This window comes from Eucalyptus grandis, chromosome 8 (assembly GCF_016545825.1).
Source record: "Eucalyptus grandis isolate ANBG69807.140 chromosome 8, ASM1654582v1, whole genome shotgun sequence".
NCBI classification, from domain to species: domain Eukaryota; kingdom Viridiplantae; phylum Streptophyta; class Magnoliopsida; order Myrtales; family Myrtaceae; genus Eucalyptus; species Eucalyptus grandis.
In genome coordinates, this window is record NC_052619.1 from 23,223,885 (window position 1) to 23,251,377 (window position 27,493).

At 42.5% G+C, this 27,493-nt stretch overlaps 4 protein-coding genes across 4 annotated transcripts; 1 reads left to right on the top strand and 3 right to left on the bottom strand.

The window, feature by feature from the left end:
* Positions 1-1,145: 1,145 nt before the first annotated feature.
* LOC104457222 (hypothetical protein) lies at positions 1,146-5,758 on the top strand. The gene is made up of 12 exons (XM_010072159.3): positions 1,146-1,492; positions 1,577-1,716; positions 2,057-2,123; positions 2,371-2,457; positions 2,549-2,668; positions 2,944-3,348; positions 3,500-3,903; positions 4,242-4,341; positions 4,432-4,491; positions 4,583-4,669; positions 4,929-5,057; positions 5,212-5,758. The coding sequence occupies exons 2-12, from the start codon at positions 1,688-1,690 to the stop codon at positions 5,512-5,514; spliced, it is 1,791 nt and encodes a 596-aa protein (XP_010070461.2). The 5' UTR covers positions 1,146-1,492; positions 1,577-1,687; the 3' UTR covers positions 5,515-5,758.
* Positions 5,759-7,287: 1,529 nt separating this feature from the next.
* On the bottom strand, positions 7,288-9,904 carry LOC104457224 (hypothetical protein). The gene is made up of 2 exons (XM_010072160.3): positions 9,535-9,904; positions 7,288-8,038 (listed from the first exon to the last, which is right to left on the bottom strand). Exons 1-2 carry the CDS (start codon positions 9,729-9,731, stop codon positions 7,558-7,560), a joined length of 678 nt encoding a protein of 225 aa, XP_010070462.2. The 5' UTR covers positions 9,732-9,904; the 3' UTR covers positions 7,288-7,557.
* A 7,747-nt stretch (positions 9,905-17,651) lies between these two features.
* Positions 17,652-18,241, bottom strand: LOC104416744 (translation initiation factor IF-2). The gene has a single exon (XM_010028092.3). The coding sequence runs from the start codon at positions 18,168-18,170 to the stop codon at positions 17,652-17,654; it is 519 nt and encodes a 172-aa protein (XP_010026394.2). The 5' UTR covers positions 18,171-18,241.
* Positions 18,242-24,212: 5,971 nt separating this feature from the next.
* Positions 24,213-26,494, bottom strand: LOC104457225 (pentatricopeptide repeat-containing protein At2g22410, mitochondrial). The gene has a single exon (XM_010072161.3). It carries the CDS (start codon positions 26,318-26,320, stop codon positions 24,323-24,325), a length of 1,998 nt encoding a protein of 665 aa, XP_010070463.1. The 5' UTR covers positions 26,321-26,494; the 3' UTR covers positions 24,213-24,322.
* Between the last annotated feature and the right edge of the window lie 999 nt (positions 26,495-27,493).

Consider the following 27,493-nt stretch of genomic DNA (forward strand, 5'->3'; position numbering starts at 1 on the left):
GGGGCATTCATACTTAATCTGAGAAAAAGCAAAAGGAGTTCTATATGATACAGAGGTAGGAAAAGAGTAAAATGATCATGGTCTTTTAAACCTAATGATAATTTGGCATATATGATTTGGTGGCCGTTTCCCATCTATTATTACACAACGATTGCTTGCTTTGAGTCTCCGGTGATGACAGAAATCCATCATCACATGCTTTGCAAATAACATAAGTCGGGATGTAAAATTCCAAGCATTAGTAGCTAGAGACATCATTATCAAAAGGGCCCCAATATATTGGTTTTAAATTTAAAGGAAAAAAAACAAGAAGAAGAAGAAGAAAGAAGACAGACCATGTAACCAAATATATATATTTATACACAAGACAACAATACAAAGTTTATAGGGAAGGTGACCAACTCCCATTTGAATCCAAACAAAGCTAAGGAATTTCCAAGCTGGTTTCTGTGTTATTAAGATGTTGATTGGTGCTGTTCGGCAGTTGACCGTTCATGGCTCATAAAATATGACGGAGGGACGTGCTTAAATACCTCAGCACACTCCTTTTCGTGCAGGTTGATTGGATAATGGAGATCTTTAAAATATGCGATTGGTTGTCTCAAATGTTTAAGTTACCAAATGTGAAGCAGAACATATATTATGTCACAGCACTATTGATATGATAGGGAAAAGCTTTGCACATTGATACTTGATATCATCGTTTCACGAAATCATTGAGATCTGTATTTCGTCTATCATGAGCGCCAGAAAGGTAATTTTAGAGAGAATTAGGTGATCGATATGTGTAATAAATTTATCCAGATTCCGTTGGCGAACATTGTTATTCTTATCAGACAATGAAGAGAGTAAAACTAAATGGGTCTCCCTGTCAAGGCTGACATCAACATGGCCTGATGGTATGTCTTGCTTTATTTCTAAGGTTGGGTTAAATTTGTCCGTTTGTGGACACCTCGACCGTGATAGGCCTGCTGCTAGCTTGACTCTAAGAAAGTGGGAAACACTAACTGTCCTTTCGCAATATGCAGACTTGGACCCGAACTGAGCTGCTCAGTTTGATGCCATAAGCCATTCTGACACTGACTTCTTCCCTTTTTAATTTCATTTTTTGTTTAATGAAACAGGAGCTCCTTTTTAAAAGACAGGGATCACCAGTCAATACCCACAAAGCTCTTCTATATATTTTCTATGTTAGTTGTAAGGGCTAATATTTTACCCATTTGACAGAGCTGAAGCTCTGTTAGCTGAAAAGGAACTCTTCTTCTTCTTCTTGTTCTTCTTCTTCTTCTTCGGGTTCTTGCTTGCGTTGATCATTTTTGTGGGTTCCCCTGGGAAGCTCTGGTGTTTTTACAAGACAAGAAGACAGCTGACTGTTTTGGAGTCTAACGAATGTGCTCAGACAGCGTTTGAGTATTCTTTGGATACGTTGCTCTGGTTCAGCTCTCGCTAAGGCCCCATCTCTGTCCCCTCTTGCATTGACTGTCTGTGCTTTGTAAGTGGGCTGTGTTGTTTTTTTCTTCTCTCACTTCTCTGCTTCTGCATCCTCTGTTTTTCACCCCTTCCTTTTTCTTTGAAGATGGCTTTTTGAGCGGGCTTTAGTGAAGAAAATCTTGTTTTAAGGATGATTTCTCTCAGTTGGGACTTGAGAGAATTTGGACTGCTGTAGATTTAAACTTTGGTGCTGAAGATGACTCCGACACACAAGCGTTCGAAGAGGTAACCATTCATTTTGTTTTGTGTTTTCTTCCCCCAATTTGTAGCCCGTTGGACAATTCCCTTGCTGGTTTTTCTTACGTTGGGCGATGGGTTTCATTTACTGAATTATCTTCCGAGATAGTTTCATAAATAAAAGAGAAGTTTGATCTTGTCAAAGTGCTCTAAACCATCCGAAGATTGTGAAATCAAGAATGATGATAAAACACGTACCTTGAAGAAGAAGATTTAAGGTTTCTTTTGATTGGCGTTGGCATGTTTAGTAATGTCTCAGCTTTCTGTTTTAGCTTTCTTTAGTCTACGAGAACTAATTCTCTGTGCTTTTGATGCTCTGGAATGACAGCTTTCCTGCCAAGAAAAGAGAGGAGGAAGAAAGTAGTGTAGTTGAAGATTCACACCGTGTAAAGCTGGTAAGATGTTCCTCCTGCAGATTTTCTCTTTCCAGTGGGGGTCCTTTTTTTTTTTTTTTTTTTTGATATATTGAAGCTTTTTCCTTCCCGTTCTCTCTTTTTTGGATTGAAGTAGTTTCTTACCTTGTCTATGTCCTGCCGAACAATCATTCTATAACTCTCCTTCGATCGCCAAATGTGTGGGTGCTATTTTTGCGAAGATATGGACGATTTATTAGCCCTTGTAATTTGAAACTCTCTGTACCAGGACGTGGGTTACATGACAGACACCATCGAAAGCAAGGCGAAGACTTCCACCACCGGCATTAAAGTCCATGGTTCTCTAAAGCGAGAGGTCTGAACTGGAAATCGTGTTGCTGTGGCCGCTTGAGCAGTGACGTTACGTTCTCTTGTCACTTACTACTCCTTCACTGTCTTTTATGCAGATTTTGCAGCTGGAGAAAAGACTAAAGGACCAGCTCAAGGAGCGCCACGCTCTGGAGAAGGCACTGGGTTTGAAGAGTTCGTCCTCCTACGGCGATACAAGTCACACCTCGATGCCCAGGGTAACTAGTTCAGTTCTTTTTTTGAACGTCACCAGATGGTGGATATTTAATGGCTGACTCTGTTTAGAATCCAATATGAATAGAGCACCAACTTTTCTCAGAATACTTCAAATTTATGTGAGATTTGTTATCCATTAATTCTTTTTGCCTATAATAGTGATAATCATTATGCAAGACTACTTTTGCAGATTTGGTTTGACAAATCTTGACCTAGTTGAGCATGTTTGGTTTTCTGGGCAAATTTATCTGATGTTTGGTTTTTGTTTGGGGTCCAGCCGGTGGCTGAATTGATTAAGGAAATCGCCATTCTAGAGTATGAAGTGATGTACTTGGAACAATACCTCCTCTCCTTGTACCGAAAGGCTTTTGATCAACAAACCCCGCCCTTGCCGCCCTCTAACAAGGAGAAAAGGATAGAAACACCACTAGATACCCCAAGAGGGAGTTTCCTAGAACTTCCTAGGCATAACACCGTGGCACTGCGAGGGAAGAACGTGGCAGTCCAATCCAGTTGCAAGTTGATCACTAGGCCGTCAAAGGATGGTGAAGAGAAAACATTTGATTCCATCCATCGTTGCTGCTCCTCGCTCTTAGAACGGTCAGCTCAAACTTCTTCTCCGGTGGAGTCCGCAGCTAAAGCTCTGCGTCCCTGTCAGTCTCAACCAGTGTCAATGATGGAGGCAAGTTTCAAAGCATCTCTGTTTCTGTACAGTTGATTAAGCTCCTTTTAGACCAACTTTACCTTTTCGTTTTGCTAGAAGACCACTGTACTTGAAATGCTTTTGCTGCAAAACAATTTCTGAATTCTGACTTCGATAATCTTCTCCGCAGTATGCTCAGAAAACTCCCCTCAGAATAATTAGTTTGGCGGAACATCTCGGTGCCAGGATTTCCGACCATGTTCCAGAAACACCGAACAAGCTCTCTGAGGACATGGTCAGGTGCATTTCAGGCATCTATTGCAAACTCGCAGACTCGCCCCTGATGCATAATGGCCTCTCGTCTCCTAGCTCATCTTTGTCATTGGCCAGCGCTTTTTCTCCACGAGATCAGTTGGATGCATGGAGTCCCGGGTTTGGAAACAGCTCTTCCTTCGATGTTTGCTTAGATAATCCTTTCCACGTGGATGGACTCAAGGATTTTAGCGGACCGTATAGCACCATGGTCGAAGTGGGATGGCTGCATCGGGATAGCCAGAAATTGGGTGACATCCAAGACTCTTTGCAGAATTTTAGGTCAGCTTCTTGGCATATGGGTTTCATTTTGCGAGCGGAACTGTTCACTGCCAATCAATACTCTAAAAAACCAATTGAAATTTGGCATATCTTTTGTCCTGCAAAACACATCCTAGAATAAGTTCGATAGTACTTATTAACCGTGCTGAAATGTGGAGAAAGTTAACTACTTTGCCTGTAGATTCGATGCCTGCAACAAAATTGTGATGAAAGCCTTTGGTTGTGTCTTGGAAAGTTAACTACTTTGCCCGTAGATTTGATGACAGCAAAAAAATTGTGATGAAAGCTTTTGGTCCTGTTCTGATCTTGTGTCATTGCTGAGCCAAATATTTCAACAGGTCGCTTATCTCTCGCTTAGAAGAAGTAGATCCAAGGAAGTTAAAGCATGAGGAGAAGCTAGCATTCTGGATCAATATCCACAATGCATTGGTGATGCATGTAAGTTCTCATTGGTACAACTGTTACTTCCAGCTTTTGTTTGTCCTGTATGATTCGTGTTTTGTAAGTAGCTTTTTGTTTCTGAAACAGGCTTTTCTGGCTTATGGAATCCCCCAGAACAACTTAAAGAGAATGTTGCTACTATTGAAGGTCCTCCATTCGGTCTTTAGACTCTGTCTTTACGAAACAAAAGATTGAAAAATTCATGTTGTGGAATTTACAAAAGCTTGTCCAAATGCAGGCAGCCTACAATGTTGGTGGGCACACCATCAGTGCTGGCACGATACAGAGCTCGATCCTCGGATGCCGGTTGGCTCGACCTGGACAGGTAAATAAATCTAAGACTTTTCGTTTATTTTAGCATAATAGAGTGAATGGTGAAGCTAGTCTTTCGGTTTAGGTGATGAGAGAATTTATTTTCTGTCGTGCAAGGTCAAAACATACTGTTTCCACTGGCTATACTTAGATTATTCATTAGTCAATCGACAATATCGAGCTCTATGGTCTTTTCGTGGTTCTGCAGTAAAGGAGGATTCTCGAATGTTAACATCTGTCGTGGATCTGATACAAGTTTGCGTTTCATGCAGTGGCTCCGCTTATTACTGTCTACGAGGTCCAAGTTCAAAAGCGGCGACCCAAGGCAAGCCTATGCAGTCAAGCAATCTGAACCCCTCTTGCACTTTGCGCTCTGCTGTGGAAGTCACTCCGACCCTGCGGTATTTATCTCTCTTGCCATTGTCTAAAATTCATTTTTGGATGCTCACCTGGATTGCAGATTCTTGTCTGTTCGTAAACATCATATCTGAATCATTCAGGGTATTTAACACACTTGACCATCCTCGTTCTTTCTTTCTTTTTGAAATTTCATAGGTCCGATTATACAATCCCAAAAGAGTGTTTCAAGAGTTGGAAACTGCGAAGGAAGAGTACATACGCGCGACTTTCGGTGTTCGCAAGGACCAGAAGATCCTTTTACCAAAGGTCGTGGAGTCATTCGTGAAGGATTCAGGGCTGAGCCCAGCTGGAGTTGTGGAAATGATTCAGCTGTGTTTGCCCGAGTCCTATAGGAAGACCTTCAAGAGGTGTCAGCTCACCAAATCGCGCAAGACCATCGAGTGGATTCCGCACAATTTTAGTTTCCGCTATCTGATAACGAAAGAGTTGGCGAAGTGATTAGGCTTTTCTCGGAGTAAACGTGACCAATGTGATTAATCATTTGAGTCTCTTGTTTTCCCAGGGTGGAATGACTGGGTTGCTTTGTACAGTCTATGAGGCAGGACATGACAAGATGGAACAGAAATCTCCTACATATTTTTCTTGGAATGCAATCTGCCGTAATGCCAACTTCTATAATGCCCCCAAAAATTAGATTACTCAAGATATACAAGGATTCATATTCGCTAATTCATATAAATAATGTTCGAAAGTGCTCCAATGACACTTAGCAGTTTCTTAATGCACTAATTTTCTCCAGTGGTTCTTGGGTCTTGAGATCTGACTTGCCGCTGTGTCATGGTGGCTAGCTTGAGGTGGCTAGCTTGAGGTCGTGCAACCTCGACTATGTCTCGCCACTCCTGCTTGACCAACTCGTTCATAGGTGCGATGCGATGGTCTCATTCAAATCAAAGCCCTTCCACCAGGCAACAGAGAATCACAAAGCTTTGTACGAGCCTTGTCAAGATTGTCGCCCCCTGCATATTCTTAGAGATGGAAACGTTGCTCGATTCAGAGGACGATGAAGGCCGCAGCAGAGGACATGGACGGTGTCGGCTGAGTTCCTACAATTTACAAAGCTTGAGGACACACAGAAAGAGGGAGCACCTCGCCTTTTGACTTCCTCATGCTGTACCAGAACACGAACTCTGCAACGTGTTGTTACGATCAAGTCCTGGTTGCGCTTCCCTTTTAGTTCTTCAATAACTAGTTGCACTAAAACACCGGCGGAGAAATACACTCTGATTTCAATCATTGATTGAATTTGCCGATCATCTTTGACCTTCCAAGCTAATGGTTCAAAGACAAGGTGCGATAATCTGATTGTTTCGATCAGCTCAATTCGATTGATTGGACATGGAGGTGTCTCGGGCTTAAGATGGGTTCGAAGTTTGATTCAAGTGCTTGAGACCCGCGATTTTCTCCAGTCCTGACCATGCACGACATATCCTCCACCACCCGTACACGAACACAAGGCTGGAAAACAATCTGGGAATTGTGGATCGTACCAACAAAGTACTCTACCCTTACCCATACAATAAATCTGTCTATCACACGAGATTATGAGAATCAATGCATAGCCTCGAGTATAATTAGGAGACAGATGATGGATCAGGGCATGGAAAGGCGAGTAGGTTCTGGCGCAATGAAGAACGCAATCTGAGCAGCGATTAGAAAGAGAAAGCGAGACAACGACTGCACGAGCACTTCAACCGATGACAATGCCGAGCGTGCCCTCCGTGCACACCGACCCTTCCTCACTTTTTTCTGAACTTCGGTTTCTGATCTCAGTTGTGACAACCTCAGCTTCCACTAACGGCAACGGCAGCATTGACATTGAGAAACCGACCATCTTGCCTGTGTTAACATTTGTTGGCTCCCTTACACCAGGAAACCTCCTCATTTCTTCATTGTCTCCATTACTACTCTTCTTCTTCTGCACCTTCTTGCTTAGACGGAAGAAAAGATCACACCAGTGGCGACCAATAGCCCATTTCTAAGCTCTAGTTGTTAATCAATTTTTTTGTAGTTCTGATTGATCTTTATATATATCACGATTACTGCGAGGAAAATATTGCAATAGACTCAAAAGATTTGAGAAAAATTTCGATTCACCAAGAGGCGATTGGGAACTAATGTAATTAATTCCAAAGGAACATGTCCCAACATCCATGGGTACATTGAAATAGATTTTGAAACGTCAGGGTGGATATTGCAAAAATTGAGATTTTGAGAGAGCAAATTGCCGCTGCTGCGAAAAACCAGGGGGCACAAATATAATTATCCCAAGGAGTGCGCAGTAAATTTTTCTGTGATCCATTTGGCAAACTATTGCGCAAAGATCATACAAATAATACCACTAATGCACAAAAGGCTCCAACCCTAATGCCTTATGGGTATACTACCATCCTCCAAGTTCAAATCTTATTATCAGTGACAAAAAGAACTCCAACCGGCGCAACGACTAGCAAAAATCTTACAATTGTTCAACTGCGAACAAAATTAAGAGTAAGCAACCAACTGCTGGTTGTGTGCTTGATCGTGATCATCCGCGTGCCAGTGTCTGTCGCCAATCCTCGGCGACTCCTCTTGAGTTGCTTGATCGCTTGCTTGACCTTCCCCAGCCAGCTTCCTTTGCCCGATGTACCAGTACATCTGCCTTCTGAAGTCTCTACGAGCCACCCTCTCTTCAAGCTTCAGCTGTTTAAAACCTTGCTCGAACTTGGTTTCGTCCTCAGGAGAAAAGAAAACCACCTCCATTTTCCCGAGCTCTTCATAAAGCTTCTCAATCTTCGATTTCCAATACAGACCCATTTCTGTGTCCATCTTGTGATAAGGTGTCTTCAGCAGATACTCATCGATACCACCTGCCTTATCAATGCAACGGATAGCATGGGTTGTCACTTTGACACGAATATGGCGGTCAAGAATGTAACTAAACAGACGCTTCTCCTGCACATTTGGCTTCCAGCTCCTCCTTGACCTGGAACAACCGTCACAGAGAAGCTCTTATCAGAAAATTCGATATTTTTCACTTCAATTCAACTCAACAGAGATCACTATATTTGAAACTTACAAAATCCAAGTCTACCAGTTCTTTTACTAACAGGAATCAACAGGATCAATCAATCATTACCAAATTTTCAATGGGTAACACTTAATAGTATGTTAAAACTACATCCTCAAAGGGAAAAGAAAAACAAGAGTCCTGGACCAACAATTTCTTATATTCATGCTAGTCATCACCCCCTGTAATCATCACGGATTTGGTTGGAGCAACTGAACATTGTTTACACGAAATATCTGATAATGTTTATGGATTTTCCTTGAGTGGAGTGGCAAAGTGTAGTACATATTAACCCCATATAGATGGGATTGAGGTGCCCAATCTAAGGTTGATGTGGATTAAACAAACTAAATCTCTGAGGGTGCAAGCCCTTCACTGATAATGAGCAGAGAAAACAGCCATTGTGGAGAAAACAAATGCAATGTCCTGCTATCTTCAGACTGAGCTATCATGGACAATAAAAAAGGTCACAAAAGTAACTCAAGCAAAAAAGGAAAAAGACCTTAATGATTCCACATTGAGCAGCAATTAACATGTCAGCCAACTGCTAATCTTTCCTTTGGCCAAAAAGAGAGACTACTAATTAGCAGAAACCAATCAGGAAATCTGCAAGAGCCAGCTGTCACCAAGAACTGATCTAACAAGAATTTGACAAGGAAAAATGAAGGTAGACAGAGCCCAAAGGATTACTGCGACGGTGTAATCTAATGACATCTCCTTCACCTTCAAAGAGTGAGCTAATGGTGTTCACCCATTGCATGTAGAAATGACAACAGCAAGAGCAAATTGACAAACAACAACTGAGATCGTTGGTAATTCAAATGCTTAGGCAGAAAGAGCAAACAAAAATCGAAAGACCAGAGCCACAAACTTGGATCTTTAACATTGTTCATATCAGATCTCTTGTTAATAGCCCGGAATCAAACATGAGCTACACCAGACCCAGCTATGAGAGTAACACCGGTCATGTCAGATCTTTCCACCCACATTGAAAGGAAAGGAAACATTTTTTCTCACATTCAAAATCCTGTCCAACGAAATGCCTGCGATTTAACACTGCAACGGATGCGACCCCATAGCAATTCATCTCAAACTACAGAAGATGGAACCATTGCGACGCTCGAGCGACTTCATATAACACGTCGTGGTTGGAAAAGAACACGACTCACTCCACAGCCCAAAATGAAAGGCCAGCCAAATTCAAGCTTAACGCAATCACATCGCGAACTAAATTTAAAGACCCAGCAAAGCTCGGCCGATGCAAAACCCCCGGTCGAATCTGCACCAACAAGCGTCCGCCGCCACAACGCATAAACCAGACCCGATTCCGAGCAAACCCATTTCGGGAAAAATAGCAGATTGACTCAAACAAAAGAAGGAGCCACGGAGGAGGGGAGGAGATTACTACGTACTTGTTGCCGCCGTCCTCGCTGACCTGGTTGCCGAAGCGGATGTGGCGGCCGGCGAAGATGCCACGGTGGGCGCGACCCATGACGATTTGGGACTTGGGGATGCACTTCTCCAGGGTCTCCTTGACGCCGGGCGCCAGGTTGTTCTCGCCCACCCGCTTCAGCACCTTCTTCATCATCTCCTTCCCCCTGAACGCCATCTCCCTCTCTCTCTCTCTCTCTCTGGGTTCTGTGCTTAGTTCGACGAGAGCAGCTTCTTCACGTGAACGAAGAACCTAGTGATGATGCGGAGCAGTGTTTGCTACCAGGAATCGCCTCGTTAAAGAATTTGGGAAGGCCGACACGGGCGAACCAAGCGATCTGCAAGATGAGGAGGAAGAGAATCGAGGTCTTCTTCTATGGCGATGAAGCGAGATTGGGCTTTTCCTTGACCTTGTTGGGCCCGAGTGAGACCAAGATTCATCATCATCATCATGTTCTTAGGAGCCCATCAAGTTAAATATTGATGCGGCCAATATCGCGCCTTCTCTATGTAAATAATCACCTATCTGGAAAAAAAGAAAAGAGTTAATACCATGAAAAATGTTAGACTGGTACACCTATCATAAATTTATTAGAAACTAATTTTTTGAACGTGAAAAATACTAAACTGGTACATGTGTGATAAATTTACCTCAAATCGATATTGTTTGTGATCACGAAAAAATACAAATTAGTACATCCATGACAAACGGCTATATAGAATTGACATGAATATGTGACATGCGACACGACACGCTAACACGTTATTTATCAAAAAATAAATAATTTCGATATGTTTTGACACGTTATATATTAATGCATAAATAAATAAATAAATAAATAATAAAAAGAACATAGAATTAATTTATACTAAAAACATTAATCTAAAATTTCTTAATATCATTCATTGTTTTAATTTGACAAATTCAACTATATCCCATTGCAATAGTCCTTAAACTTTGGAAGAAAAAAAAGTAATCCATCTTTCACTATTAATTTTAGGGATATGTGCATTATAAGTCTTAAAATATGTCCCGAAAGTGTAATTAAGTCTTAAAACTTATTAAATTTGTGTAATTGAGTCATTTCATTAATACTATCAATTTTTTTAATGAAAGTAGTATTTTAAAATTAATTTATTTATCCTAGGTGGTATTTTTATATCTTTTTTTCTTTAAATCTTATTTAAAAAAGTAGTAAAAAAAGACTTTTAAAAAAGCTAAAAAATGGAAAAAGGAAAAAAAAAATGATGGGGTTGGTTGCTTGGTTGGGTAGCTGTGGCCACTACCACTGCCATGGCCATTGCCACGGTTGGAGGGGGCTAGCGAGGTCGCCGGCCTTAAGTAGTGGTCGGGGCGGCTGTGACGAGGGGGTCTAGGTAAGGCCCAAGCAAGGCTTGCCCAAATTCAGGTGACAACGACCTTCACCCGTGGCCAACAAGCCTCCCGGGCCTAGGTGAGGCCTCGTCGGCCCTAGGTGAGGGCTGGCGACCCTTGCTAGGCATGAGTAAGGGTGCGGCGTCACCCAAATTTGGGCAAGCCTTGCGTGCCCTCCCTTAACCGATGATGGCCAACACCACCCCCTCTCCGCCACTTAAGGCCGGCAAGGTCACTGGTCCCCTTCGACGAAGGCAACGGCAACAACGCCGGCCTACTCCTTATCTTTCTTTCTTTTCTTTTTTTCATATATTTACATTTTCACCCCTTAAGTATTGAATTTTTTTTAAAATTGACCCTGTGTGTGTCGAAATCATATGTTGAAATTCTATACTCGGGTATTGGAGTGTGCTAGGAAAAGTTAATCATGTGTTGGATTTTTCGATAATCGTTGATTGCGTTTTGGAGAGTGTCACAATATGTTGGAGCATGCCAGACATGTGTCGAAATGTCGGACACGACACAAAAGTTCATGGAGAGTATTGGTACTTCTTAGATAAACATATGGTAAAGTCATAAATTAATATACTTGTCAATTACCACATGTCACAAAGTTTAGCAATTTAATAGTGAAATTTAACGGAAATTAATATATAATCAATTTGTCAAGTGTATCTGTTTGGGATTTTTCATGATATTAATCTAAAAAGAAATGCGTAGGCCATTGCTAATGGCCGTGTTTCCATAAGAACGTGCACGAGCCGAGACCCTAATCGAGGGGAAAAGGAGCGTCACGTCAAAATGGTGCGAGATAGTCGAGCGATTTATGGCCTAGTTTCGCGGTGTTTTCAAGGGTTGGATTCCCTTTTCTTGGAGGGGTTAGGCTCTATGAATCCTCCAAAGATTTCCTTCGGTCGATCAGGCTCTTTCCTTCCTATAACCTCGCATTTGACCAAAGATGGCTCGGGCAAGAAGATATTATATGCCAATTGTTTGGTGAAGGCATGCTCAAAAACCAAAACCCCTTTTCTCAAATCAACACAGTATTTTTACATTTATATATGTGTACTTGCATAGCCAATGCATCCTTTGCTGGATGTTACAATTGAATTTTGCGTGTCAAGTTCATCCCCTCGAGTTACCCAATGAGCCTCCTCCCTTTACTTTGGGGCTTCCTCATTCCCACTTTTCTCGAGTGTTATCTCTAAGTAAAAAAAAAAAAAAAAAAAAAAACTCATTACGGACAAAACAGAAGTGGAAGTATAGGTTAGGGTAATCAATATATTGGAAATCGAAACATCCCTTGTGAGTATACTTATTATTGAGATTTGTGATTTGTATCGGCATGTATCTTTATACTAATTAAAAAAAAAAACCGTATATTCTTATGTATAGGAATCATCGCATGCACTTGAAAAATCGGCATTCATTTTCTTCTAAATCATGATTTTTACTCGAGATTCTTATATCTTAGAATTTTGCTAAAATCTTCTAAATGTTTATAATGCAAATTACTAATTTTAGATAGCTTACCAATGTTAGACTAAATCTAAATTAAAACTAACATTCTCGATTTATTATTCACAAATAAATACGTGCATAATCAAAAACATTTTGCCGAAACATAAAAATCAACATTTCTCCCGCCATTGATGAAAATCTGCAAATGTGGAAAATCCCAAAACGTTGAATGGATCTGCAGAGCGTGATCATATGCAAATATGGAAATACTAAATATGTATGTCATGTTTTACTAATCAATACCCCTCAAACGCAACGGTGTATTTTTTTGTAGTGATAGGGTTTGAAAACATTTTTATTTCATTTCTTATGTTACTGACGTAAATTGGGTAATAAATCGGAATTAATTATGAAACACAAAAATTGGATCACATTTAAAATAATGAAACACAGAGATATGGTATTTCCATATTTGCAGATTGATCACGCTCCGCACATCCATCTTTGGGATTTTCTGCATTTGAAAATTTTCATTAATGACTAGAGGTACGTCGAACATTTACGTTTTTATAAAATCATTCCTAATTATGCACGTATTTGTTTGTGACTGATAAATCAGAATCGTCAATTTTTATTAAGATGCAGTTGATACACATAAGGATTAGTGTGAAAAATTTAAAAGAGGAGAAATTGCTCTGAAATTGGTGAAAAATAACACCACCCCGACAAAGAATAGCCTACATGAAAAATCTTCATTGGTTTTTCGTTTATCGTTCGCAAATTTACGTGACAAGCCATAGCTGAGACACATAAGGATTAGGAAGAATAGAAAATAATATCACGAGTTCGCGCTCACTAAACATATATGATCGAGATATGGCTAATATCCTCAGAAATATTCACTACAGTATATTTATCATCGCATATATCCAATCGAATATACGCAACATGGGAATCTTTCTCTACGCCTTCGAGGCGTATACTCCCTCGTACAAACGCACGAAAAGCAATTTACACACGAATATTATAGAGAACACATTATTTTCTGCAAAATGCCTGTCTTTTCTCACGAGGATATCTCTCCATGCAGGCCTTTATAAATTGCTTTGCCGCCAGAACGCACTCGACTTCATACATCGCCAGCAATAGCTCGACAGCATCAAGGGTCGCTAGGCCTCTCGAGGTGCTGCAATGGAATCCGACAAAAAGAACAAAGGGATAATAAGTCAGATGTTGAAGAAGAAGTCTCAGAAGGAGAAGCCGCCGCCTCCGGCTGCCTCGCACCGCTCTAGCAAGGAAGGTCGGCCAAAGTCACTTTTTCTTACGCCTCTTTGTTTTGGTATGAGTTGATTCGGCCGGAGCGGTCATCGGAGCCTGAAAGGGTCGGGGAAAACTCCGGTCGCTTCGGCCTCGAGCTGTCCAAGCGCAACCGGGTTGGCCAAAGTCGCCTCTTATTTCTTTTTCCGCCATTTCTAAGGTAAATAAGTAGGTAAAATCTCATGGACAGACTTGTGACGCAGGAGATCATTCATCCTCGTCCGCCTCGAGCAGCCATTCAACCGAGAAAGCTTCGGAGAAAGCTTCGGGCCGTCCAAATGAAACTGGTAGGCCGAAGCTGCTTTTTTTTCCGCCTTTTCTTCAAGGTATACGTAGGTAAAATCTCACTGATTTACTCGTGACGCAGGAGATGAAGTGTGCAAGGTCTTAGATGAATGGGGTTATTCTATTAGTGATGAAAATCCTAACGCCTGCATTGTAATGTGAGCATAAATCTATATGATCGTGGTTATAACTCATGAATTTAGAAAAGTAGTCATTAATTCAATAATTCGATCACATTGTGATCATTTCTTCAGTTGTGAAGCTAATTCTGCAGTTTTTCCTTCGTCTGATCGCACGTCGTGCTTTGATTTATGCATTGGACAAGGATTCCTGAACCGTTCTTACTATCGGTTTTCACCTTTTCTGAGAGAAAATCTTACACGTGCCATGATAAACTCTAGTTTTACATGATCGGTTTAGATCAACACATCGAGTCGGCCGCATACTGTCGTTAACCGGCGTCTTGCATGGACGTACGTACCTAAGTATTGAGAATGAGATTAAGGGCCTGTTTGGTTCAGCATGTAGAAGGGGCTTTTGAGCTCTAAAGAGGTTTGGGCAAAAGGGAAGGCGTTTGGTTTAAATTTTTTAAGCACTTTGGGGAGATACAATTGCATCTCCAAGGGGCTTTGGGGGAATGGAGGGGTAGAGGTCCATTGGGAAATTGCATTTTCGGAATGCAACTTCCGGTACTGTTCATCTCGCAGGTGGAGTGACGATCGCCAGCCAAGGGGTCGCTTGCGCCGGCTACGCGCCAGCGACCGCCGGCCAAGGGTCGTTCGACCTTGGTGATCGTCGCCGGACCTTAGGCGATGCTTGGGTCGCGCGATTGCGGGTGGCCGTTGCTTGGGTCACGCGACCGCATGTGACCCCAGCGACCGTCGCCTGCGGTCGCGCGACCCAATGTGACCCCAGCGACCGTCGCTTGCGGTCACGCGACCCAGGCGGCCAGATCTAGCCATGTTGCCTGGGTTGCGCGATCTCAAGCAGCCAGATCTGGCCACCAGATGGCCGGATCTTCAAAAAAGAAAATAGATTTTTTTTTTTTGTTTTTTTAATTTAATAAAAATCATTTACAAATGCAAATTTTACTAAACTGTATTTTGGCCAAAGTTATATCTCAATCCAAAATTTACCAAATGATTGTATTTTAGAAAACTCCCTTCATTATTTGGACAAATGCATTCCCCAAAAGGCAAATCAAACGGGCCCTAAGCATTTGACGTGGTTCCAGGAGAGGAATCAAACGATCGTCAATCCTATTCTTGCAGTCTACAAACATAAATCTGCGAACTGAACACGACCACTATAGCTCAAGATGACTTCCTGGACAACCTGCTTACGCGAGCAAAAGATCAAACCAAACCATATGCATGCCTCTTGGTAAGCAAACCACATCGCATCAAATGCAAAACTCCGCCGGTAGTCCCGCACTGGCCTTGGGCTCGATCCAATGTGGTTCTAAAACCTTGTCCTCATGCAAAGACTAGACACAATGCACGACTTCCCGCCGCTAATTCGATGACTGTCGGAGCCAACCTTGCCATAATCAATCCTCACATGGAACCAACACATCAAAGGCTTTTCATTGAGTTGATCTACATAGACCAGTCTAGCATAAGATTTCGCAACGGCGAGGATAAGCTTGTTGGGAAACTATTCATTGGAAAACTTCTGGCATCCTGCAGTAATCGGAGTTGTCATACCACAAATTTCAATGATCACGTTATTCACATAAACACGGTGCACCTAGGACACAGTTCAGCCATCCAAGTGCTGCGGCACCAATTATTATCCAGGTTGAGAACCCGTATGATCCAGCAACAATCGAGCGACCAAAACATGCAATCTCGGATGTATGCTGCTCACCTAGGAAATGGTATGAAGAAACGGAATAACAAAGTAATCCAACTTCTCTGTTTGGTTATGACAATGGAATGTTGCCGCAATCTGACAGGACCAGTGTCTAAAATGTTAAATTTGTCCCCTGAAACAAGTCTACGTACACAAATCAAAGTGGAAGTGGAATGGAACAAGCATTCTTCCCGTGCGAAGAGGAATCGGTGCCTACTCGATTGAAATATGCATTCCCTTCGAAATGCTTATTCCTATCGATGAAAATAATACCGAGCACTGGGAATGGAATAAGAGCAGGAATAACGATTTCTTCCATTTCCCATTTCCTTCCCTAAAAACATGGCTGGTAATCTGCGATCGCACAAGCAGAGAATCAAGACGAAAACGCAAACATTCCCACTCCGAATCACCCAAGCAAGCAAGCAGTTAAACGAAACACCGGCTCCACGTTCACAAAACAGAAGCAACAGCAGAGCGGTCGTGTCAGATTTGCATATTTCAGCATCCGATGCATCAGCCAGGGATAACTGTGAGTTTTCACGTCTCATAAAGCGCGACGTTTGTGCTTTCCGAAACTACGATGAACAGACATGAAGAAACGCAAAACGAAAACGAGACCCAACAATACAAGACATTGTTCGGCTCTCGATTCAGGGATACAATCACAGAAAATGCCTCAAAGACAGTCCTAGTTCAGAAATCTCAACACCAAAAGCCAAGCCCAAAAAAAAAAAACTTTGCCTTCAGAATTTTAATTCCAGTTCGTCATCACTGGCTTCTACTATCTCAAAGCGTCGTATCATTGTACCAAGGAAAAAAGAAAAAACAGAGCATAAGTACTCAACCACTCGAAAGAAAGCTCGTCGCTTGCCTGACCATCCATTCTAAAAGTTCTTATTTCCATCAAGAACGTCGGACAACGAGCGAGCGAGCGGAGCAGCTATAGACACTACACCAGAAGAACATGTGCATCGTCATTGTCGGACGAATTCTGGGTAACGCGGAGAAAAGGAGGGAAGACGGGAAAAACGGCGGCTTTTGGGTCAGCATCCATGGACGGCCGGCGGCCTTTGACTTGATTTGGACAAGGATGCCGTTTTCCTTCTCTCTCTTGTCGGCGCTTGCGGCGGCGGTGGGCGGAGGAGGGTGGCTGACGCAATCAGGCGATCACGAAGACGTGAGTTGGGGCTGTGGACCGTGGCCTGAAACATCATCTTTCAGTGCTTTAGCATTTTGATTTTTTGATTTTGATTAGATCAAGATATATTATTTTGGCTTGTTTCTTTTTCCTTGATTAAGTACCTCGACTTTTCTAATTCGCCTCAATGTGAAGCTTCCATCGAACGGATCGACATGTCGTGTGACTATGCTAGCATGGCTTGCTTCTTCAATAAATGTAAGTAACATGACTTGTTTCTTCAGTTAAAAAAGTATAAATCATTGATTATGTATGAATGAGATGTTAATAACTATATTTGCAAAATCACATAACACGTTAGAGTTATTACTGAGATTTACATTGAGGTGTTTTCGTAGATCAATACCTCTATAGGTCCAAAATTTCTCCAATTGAGTTTCCCCCTATTGTGAATTTCCTTGATTTTTAAGGGTATAAATAAATTATATTGTTGTGGTTATCATCAATGCAGAAATTGAATATAGGGATCCTCTTATATCCCCAGAAATGGAAAATGGGATTTATATAATCTTTTTCTTCTCTTTTTTCCCAACCGTGGTGAACAAAATGAAAGTAAAGTATATTTACAACAGCAAAATGACCCTTGCGAATTTCCCAAGGTGCCCCTACTCAGGAATTGCACTCAAAATCGCCACGCTCTTCCTCCTCCGCCTACCACAACCACCGCCACCCCGTCGTTTCGCCGACCCGGACCCACCATCACCACCACCACCACGACCGCCCACCTCCGCCGGGCGTCTCCCCTCCTTCCCGCCGGAGAACGCCGCCGCCGCCGCCCTCGCCCTCCCGCATTTCTGCCCGCGGCCCTTCCCCTTCATGGCCAAGCTGGCCTTGACGGCCAATGCGGCCATCTCCTTCGCCTCCAGCGGCCGCCTCAGCCTGCTCAGCGGGAGGGCGAAGTAGAGCTGCCCGGGCCGGAGCTCCTCGTCGCCGTCGACGGCGGAGACGACGCCGTCGAAGCCCATGTCGTCGGAGTCGCAGATGAAGCACGCGGGGTCGCAGCTCTGCAGCACGCGGGAGACCCGGACGGGGTGGGCGAATTCCTGGAGGCGGCCGTCCTGGAGGATCAGCTTCGCGGTGTCCGCGGCGGTACTTGCGGGCTCGCTCGAATGGCAAATGCCCATCTCTTCTCTCGCCTCTTCCTTCTTCTTGAAAAAGAACACTTTCTTCGGCTCTTGTGAAAGTCGAGCGTTCGAAAGAGACACCGAGGGTCGAGCTCGAGGTAGGTCAAGCAAGTGGTGGAGATGGACTGGAGCTTTTTGGCGGAGTATATATAAGGTGCGAGATTTCACTTTGCAGTCTGCAGGAAGAGAGCGGTCTCTTTCAGATCGGAGATCGAGGGAGGAAGCGGTCTCTTTCTTCCAACCAGCCAGCCTGGAGATGGGACGTGACAGGTTGTGTGTTCTTACATGAGCGTGGAGCGGATTCGATGTTCCAACAACAGCCCTGCATTTTCTGACGATGTGACGATGTAGGGACATGCACGAATCCAGTAAGATCTCAGGTCAGCACGTGAGCTTTGTAGCTCTAATGTCGGTGTGTCGTGGTCGTGGCCTTCGCGCCATTTGCGATTGCGGGGTATCGCCACAAGAGCGTCGTCGTCTCTCCTTTTCGGAATGGCAACAAGGGTCTCGGATCAAGCTCGTGTTGGCCATCTTAGACGACCTTAAGTCAAAGCTGTTGATCACATTTGTGGCGGGAAAAGTACCAAAATAGTACTAAACCTTTTATATCGATACCAATTTAGTTTTAAACTTTTTAATTGGACTAAATTAATCCTAAAAATTTTTACATTAGTACCAATTCAATCCATCAAGCTAATTTAAGTCGGAAATTGCTGACGTGGCGGTCGATAGTTTTATGTGGTACACGTGGACAAATTTTATAATTTTTAAATATTTTCTCAGATTTAAAAGAAAAAAATCTCTTTTTTTTTTTTTTTTTTTTTTTTCATTTTCCTTACCCTTGGTTAGCGAGGTCACCGACCGGCCAACCATCATCGGCCACAAGCTAGTCAGGGCGAGGGGCCTCGCGCCCTCGTTGGCCACGGGCGCGGCGACGGCCCCCGCCCGGATCTAGGCGAGGCGAAACCCTCCCGTGGGCGACGAGGGTGCAAATCATCGCCCGTTGCCCGATGAGGGCCTCTACGCCCTCGTCGGCCACGAGTGGTGCGGTAGCCCTCGCTCGTGCCGGCGAGGGTGCGGCGGCCCTCACCCAAATCTAGGCGAGGGCCACGGCGGGCCGACAAGGGCATCGGGCCCTCGCACGGATCTAGGCGAGGGCCGCCGCACCTCGCCCACCACGGGTGAGGGCTGCCGTGCCCTCACTTGTGGCTAACGAGGTGCGAGAGGCCCTCGTCGGTCAACGGGCGAGGGTTTCGACCCTCGCCTAGATCTGGGCGGGGGCCGTCACCCTCGCTTGTGGCCAATGAGGGCGCAACAGCCCTCACCAATGGCCAACGAGGGCGCGTGGCCCTTTGCCCCAACCAGCTTGTGGCCGCCGATGGTTGGCTGGCCGGTGACCTCGCTGGCCAAGGATAAGGAAAAATGAAAAAAATTATAAAATTTGTACACATGGCGCCACATAAAACCGCCGGCGGCCACATTAACAATTTCCAACTTAAATTAGCCGAATAGACTGAATTGGTACCAATGTGAAAATATTTAGGACTAAATTGGTCAAATTAAAAAGTTTATGACTAAATTGGTACTAATACAAAAGTTTTAGGACTATTTTGGTACTTTTCCCCATTTGTGGCAACCTTGATATGAGATAGCAAAAGATCGAGGTCGGTGCCCCCGTGAATGACCTTAATCTAAGTTTGTCCATGACATCTCTAGATGGATTTCCCATCGAGATCGCCATGGGGTCGTGACCTCGACATGTCTAAAGGTCGTTTCGCACCCATGAGGATCTCAACATGAGTTCTCGAGGCGACCTCGAGTCCGGTGGCGTAGCAAGGAACAACGATTGGAGGCGAGTGATGGGTGAGGCGAGAGAGATTAGGCATTGTATGAAAATGTGGCATGCATCAATAGTTAGGTTAAGATATTGAGAGATTAGGCATTGTATGAAAAGGCAGCATGCATCAATAGTTAAAGTTGGGTTAAGATATTAATGGATGCACTGTACCGAATAGTGATGCGGTAGTGCGATGTTATGAATTAGGGTTTGGAGATTTGACACTAATACCTAAATGAGGGGGACTAGTTCAATTAATCGAAAGATGCAAACTAAAACCACGAAATTTTTGTGAAATATATATGAAGAGGATAATGGGGAGTTTTACCATTTCTCTTTTTTTCAAGAAAGGCAAACAGCAACGTTTTGTTTGAGTAACTTTTGATTGCATCTCCGGTCTTATCCCTGTAAGTAATAATAGAGGATTATGCGAGAAATTAAGGGTCTAAGTAGATTGGCTTTTACTTTATATTAACTTAAATTCTATGGTTCACCCGTGTTTGGCTTTTTTCAAATTGAAAATTCTCGAATCTTTCACCACATTTGAATATCAATAGACATGAAAAATTACATATAATTGCGATTTTTAAACTTTAGCTTAATGTACAATATGATATCTGAACTTTCACCTAATATATGATATGATTTCTAAATATTTTATATATGTTCAATGTAATTCCTAAACTAAAATATTGAACATTTTCATAATCATATTGAATAAATTAAAAATTCAATGTTCACATTGTATCTTGTATTAAAATTCGAAAATTATATTAAATAAATTGAAAATTCGAAAATTATAAAAATTCAACGAGTACGATTGTCATTTTGTCAAATGCAAACCAAGGAGCGTGCCACCCGTGGAGGTTCAGCTGGGAGGTGTGGCGTGGTACACGAGGGGCACGGAAGGGAAGGAGAGGCTTCTCGGGAATCGAAGCGACACCCCCCACCACCCACCAAGTCCAACACCGCATGGGGCGGACGATGATCTGGTCCTGCCGGTCTGCCTGTCCCCCCTCTCTCTCGGTTCTTCTCGACTGATGTTGAATCTGCATTATGCGATGGTTACAGATGCACTGCACGGATCCAACGTCGGGGGTGTCGGTTCTTTAAATAGCGGCTCCAAGATCGCCCCCACGCAATCTCTCGCAATCGAGATTTTGTATTTTGTTCGCTAGCCTGGAGCCGGTACGGGGCTTGGTTCAGGAGCGGAGGGATAGGGACAAGACCGACCGACGAATGTCGTTTCCTCATCTGAGATTCGTGTTTGGCTTCTGCTCGCTTGGAGGGTGGCAGGGGATGGGACGCATCTGACTGCTCCTCTCCTGGCTACGAATGAATAATGCGGTGAGGCGATCGATTCGTGAGGTCGAGCGGAATCGGACGTCTTGGCTTAAGATGTGGTTCATGCATTTCTGTAAGCGCACTGGTGGTGGTGATGGTGGTGGCGGTGAAGGAAGTTTGGTGGGCGGGCACCATCAACGTCCCTTGACCATGGGAAATTCGAGTGTAGATCGGATTCTATTGGGTGAAGTTTATGGCATCCCTTAATTAAGGGACCCTTGTGTTGGCAGATTAGTACGAACGGAATCGATGATAATGATACTCTAAAGTCTATTGATCAAATACAAATAATCTTTTGATTTGTTTTTCGCTTAACTTTGAGGAAATGCAATTGTATTTCCAAAGACCTTTGGCGCAAAATAGATTTGGAGATCCTTTAGAAAGTAGAAAATTTGGAATGCAAATCTTGGCATTAGTTGTTGTTTATATTCACTGTTCATTTTCTAAATGGTTTGCATGGAAGAACCGAACGGAGGCCGACGTTTGGTGCACAAGGGATTAGGCAACCCCAGCAATTGTTGCCTAGTGTCGTATGACCCCAAGCGATGTTGCCTAGTTTCCCATGATCTCAAGCAGTCTCGCCTAAGGTAGAGCAACCTTCAACCACCCTGTAACGAGGTTGTCCAAATTGGCTGCCAACAACTAGCTAGCAATTGTTTTGGCTTGCCAACAGTTGTGCTTTACTAGAATTAGTTTGGAACTTTTTTAAAAAACATTAGCAAAAATTCTTTATGAAATATGATTTTTGGCAAACGACATTTAAGTCAAAGTTGTTTCTCAATGCACTATAAAATAACAATTTATCAAATACTATTTGCATTTCAGAAAACTCATTTAACCTAAGTTTTCATTCGTTTTAAGAAAAATATGGCATTTCTCGAAATTATTTTCTAGGAAAATAATAATATTTTCAAGTGTTTAGATGAAACCGAAAATGAAGTGAAAAATATTTAACCGTTTGATAAAGAAAATATTTTCCTCCATACATCCTTTCACTTATTTTTTATTTTTAAATCAAATTTTAATCATTTTTCATTTTTATAATTTTCTTTTCTTTCTTTTTTTATTTTGGCAGGTAACTAGCCATAAGCAAGCTTGAGACTCGCCATAGCTCAGCAAGGCTCAAGCTTGCCAAATATTGGCAAGGCTAAGTTCACCTAGGGGTTGACAAGCCCGTTGAGTCTGCCCAACTTGCCTCTCTAGCAAGGCCCAAGCTCATTCAAGCCTTGCTGGCACGTGGCAAGGCTCAAGCTTGCCTGTGGCCAATTGCCAACCACTATTGTGGTAATCGACTAGCCATAAAGGTGTTTGGTGACAAAAATGCTCGGTTTAGAAGTGAAATAAAGAGGAGAAAGTGGAAAGCATTTTCCACTATTTTAAAAGACTTTTTTTCCATTGATAGAAAATATTTTCTTTGACCAACTTATTTTTCGTGAAATAAACGCCGAAAAATTCAGAGAATGTTTTTAAGGAAGTTATTTTCTGTGAAACTAATGAATTCTAAACCTCCATTCATTTCATGGAAAATGCAACATTTCTAGAAAATATTTTTGAGGAAGTCATTTCCAAAAAAAAAAAAAAAAAGTCATTATTTTCCCGTGTTTGTTTGAAACCTAAAAATAAAATGGAAAGTATTTTTTGATGTTACGTAAGGAAAATATTTTCTCTACGTATTTTTTTTTGAATTATTTTATTATTTTTAAATCAATTTTAAAAAAATATTTTTAAAAAATCAATTTTCTTTTTTTAATTGATTTTTGATTTTTATTTTTTTTCTTTCTTTTCATCTTCTTCTTTTTTTGGTCGTTCGCCGGCCACACGATAGCCGGTGATCAGCTGAAGGCCAACTTTTGCTAGCTTGCCGATCTTGCGAGCGGTGAGCAACGAGCCCGAGCTTGCCGGCCTCTGGCCTTGCTACTCGCCAGAGATTGGCAAGTGCTAGGGTCTAAGCACGAGGGCGAGCCTCAAGCTCGTTGCTGGTTCACTGATTTGGAGAGTGGCGAGCGACGAGCTCAAGCTCGCCGAGAGGTTAGCAAGCCTTGAGCTTGCTGCTCTTTAGAGATTGGCGAGCTAGGTGAGGCCCAAGATCGGTGACACCATTGACAAGCCTCGAGCTTTGTGGCCGATCATTGGCTGAGCCATGCCAGACATGCTGGCAACCAGCCAAAGAAGGTGGAAAAAAAAAAGAAAAAGAAAAAAGAAAAGAAAAAGGAAAAGGAAAAGAATTTCAAATTCAAATTATTAAAAAAGAAAACAAAAAAGAAAGGGGCTAATAGGTTATGAGAAGAGAGAGTGAATAAGGAATATGTTTTCCCCAATTGGAAAAGTGGAAAACATTTTTCTCTTTTTTGGAAGATATTTTTTTGTTGGTGGAAAATGATTTCTAAAACTAGTTCATTTTTCGTGAAATGAACATCGATATTCAGAAAAAAATTTCTTGAACCCAAAGAAACAAGTTCTGCTCGATAGTTAGGTGTCCGTTGGTGTAAGTTTTGTGAAGATTGAGTTATCTGACATGGTATCGCAGCATTGATCGTGAACTCTATGGCACAAATTCCTCTCGAATTATTTTTTCCAGCTTTTTTATTATCTTGTTGATGTGATTATATACCCACGTCATCTCTTGCGCGTATAAAGGACTGGCTATAATAAACTCTATAAAGGTGGGCACATTATAAGAATTTTCTCAGAAAGTTCCTTGGACATCAAAAAGGCATTAGGAATATGGTATAGAGTCAGCTTTTTGCTTCCCTCAGTGCAATTCACTCTCTGCATTCCTTTTGTTTCTTTTTCCAATTTGGTTTAACAAAAGAACTTAAGTTTAACCAAAGATCATCCTAACATCGACCGGAACCTGAAGATGTATTTAGGTGGTGTTCATTAAAGCAAATAACTCAAAACCCAGTCACATAATTGAGATCTGCAATCCTTTCTTGCAGAAATTTCTTGATACAACAAAAGAATGGGGAGATCACTGTACATCCTCCGCCTCCCAGAATGCACCAGAGAGGTTGCATGGGCAGCCCTCGAATTTTAAATGATCAGTTAATTGGTCCAGCACCAAGTACAGGCTGCTTGACATTTCACCTCTCTTGTCATCAACCATGAATTCGTAGACGTTACCATCAATCTCAATGAAGCTAACGGCCCTGCATTTAGCAATACCGCTTTCGTTCATGATCTTCCTTATCTTCCTCGCAATGTCCCATCTTCTGGCTTCAGCATAAAGGTTTGACAAAAGCACGCAAAGCCCTGAACTATGAGGCAAGAGCTCCAAAAGCTGCTTCAGAATGAATTTCCCAATGTGCCCGTAATGATGAGTCCTACATGCGGCTAATAGTGCTCCCCATATCACGATATCAGGTCTCATCGGCATCTTTCCAATCAGCCCAAGCGCTTCTTCTAAGAAACCTCCACGCCCAAGTAGATCAATTAGGCAAGCATAATGCTCTATTTCAGGTGATATGCCATAAGCAGAGCTCATCCTTTGAAAGTAATATCTTCCCATTTCGATAAGACCACTATGACTGCAAGCAGAGAGAAGTCCCGTGAAGGTGATCTCGTTGGGGAAGATTCTGGAAGCTTCCATGTCCTCAAAGAGCTTGATTGCTTCAGCCCCACATCCATGCAACGCGAGGGCGCCAATTGCTACATTCCATGACACCAAGTTCCTTAGCTTCATCTTTTTAAAGATATCAACAGCAATTTGAACTGCACCGCATTTTCCAAACATGGTCATCAAGGCGTTATAAAGGGTAATGCTGGGTCTAATACCAGATTTGGATATGTAAATGTATATTTCTTCTCCTGTGGCTGCATCACCAATGTGACTACATGCTGAAAGAACTGCAATAAGGGTAGTTTCATCTGGGATGACTCTTGAGTCACACATCCTGCGGAAGAGGTTCAAAGCTTCTTTGGATCGACCAAATTGAACATAAGATGAGATTAGTGAGTTCCAAGAGACCACATTCTTCTTTGGCATCTGATCAAAACATTGTTGGGCCAACGTGAGGGAACCCTGGTTTGCATAGGCATTCACCATGGTAGTCCAGGAAACAACATCCTTGTTGGGTACTTTTTTGAAAACTGCTTCAGCCAAATGCAAATCCCCGCACTTTGCATACATGTCCAATAGAGAATTGCTAACAATGATATCGACTTCAACACCAGTAATCTCGATGTAGAGATGCACATACTTTCCCAAATCTAACTGACCAGTTTGTGAACAAACTGAAATTAGACTAGCCAGCGTGAACTCATCTATCTGCAACCTCAATTTCCTCATCTCTTCAAACAATCTAAATGCTTCCCTGGAGCAACCAATCTTAGAATATCCACCAATCATCAAATTCCAAGAAACCAATGTCCTGTCAGCTATTCCATCAAACAGTTTCCTGGCATCCCCCACCAATCCGCAAGATACGTACCCCGTCATCAGAGCGTTCTGCACACAGACTTGAAGCCCAAATCCCAACTTAACAGCCTGGCCGTGAACAAGAACCGAAACCCAGTACAACGACTCACCCGCACAAGCCTTGAGAACAAAAGGGAAGGTGAATTCGTTCGGCGAAATGCCCGAACCGATCATTCGGCGGTACAAAAGAACGGCCTCCAAAGGGTCCTCGCTGTTCGAATAACCCCTTATCAAGCTATTATACATGAACCTATTGGGCTCTCGCATTTTGTCGAACAGGTACCGAGCATACGCGAGATCGCCGGCACCGTCGACGGCGCAGAAGGAAACCAGCTTCCCGAGCAAGAGAATTTCATGGGCCAGGCCCCGGAAAATTATCTGGGCATGGATGGTCTTGAGCTCGCTCACGGAAGAGCATCTTTCCAGTCGGTCGTGGAGAGTCCGGGCCGCGACCGACTTGAAGCCGAGGTTGCCGTGGATCGCGCGGCGATGGGAGAGGGAGTGCTTGAGGCGGGAACAACCAACGGTCGCGCGTTGGAGAGCGAGGAACATGAATTGGGCATTTGGTCGGGGAATTTGGCACGAAAGCAGCTCGATCTCGTGCGGTTGATGATGTCTAAGCTTTAGCTAACATCTGACGTTGTAAGGCGTGCGAAGAAATGGGAGGTGACGAGGAGCTGGTAATGACATTTGTTAAAGCCGAAACGAAAACTATGAACTCCAACCATGGACACCAAATCAATAGTAAACTTGTCGACATGTCTCGGCTTCGCTTGGCATTTTCTATTTGTCAAGTTAAACGGACTGAATGGAAGGACTTAGCTGCATCAGTTTAACAAGTTTTACAATTTAATCACACTTTTTGAAAGTTTATAATTTAATTGCATATTTATGATAAATTTAAAAATTGGGAAAATGACACAAATAGTCTTTTAATTATGACTCAATGAGCTATGTGATTCCTAAATTTTTAATTTATTTAATGTGGTTCTTGAAATTTAGTCTATTGTGCAATATATTCCCTAAGCTTGTATGTGTTTAATTTGACCATTGGACTTTTGGTACATATTCAATGTAATTTATGAACTATATTAAAATGTTCAATAATGTCCCCCCTTAATTTAAGTTTAGAAATAATATTGAATATTTTCATATAATTTAAGGACTATATTGAACATATACAAAAAACTTAGGGACTATATTGAATAAATTAAAAGTTTAGAGATTATATTGCGCATTAAGCTACAATTCATGAATCGTATTAACAAATTAAAAGCTCACATTGCACATTGGCCCAAAATTCAAAGACCATTTATGCCATTATCCCTTTAGAATGTGATTGCACTTTTTAAAAATTTCATAATTCTATTGCACTTTTGTGATAGATTTTAGGATTTCCACTACATATATCTCCAAATATAATGCATAAAGCTAGCTGGCCTAAGCGGGCTTGGGCGGGCCAAGTTGGGTTGAATGCATGTAAGAAAGGGATGGCTTGCCCAGGCCTGCCCGTTTCTCCTTTTAGGCCAATTAGGCATGGGTGTGCCCTCTGTTCCTCTAAGCCCATTGTCGCGACCAAATTTTATTTTGGGTTACGAACCACCTAGGGTTTGGCTAATGGATTGTTAAGCTGGGAAACTGGGCATTTAACCTCCCAAGCCCATACCAATTCGCGACTTAGGTTCAAGTTTATAACATGCGATTGATTTTCAATTAGGAGTCGCC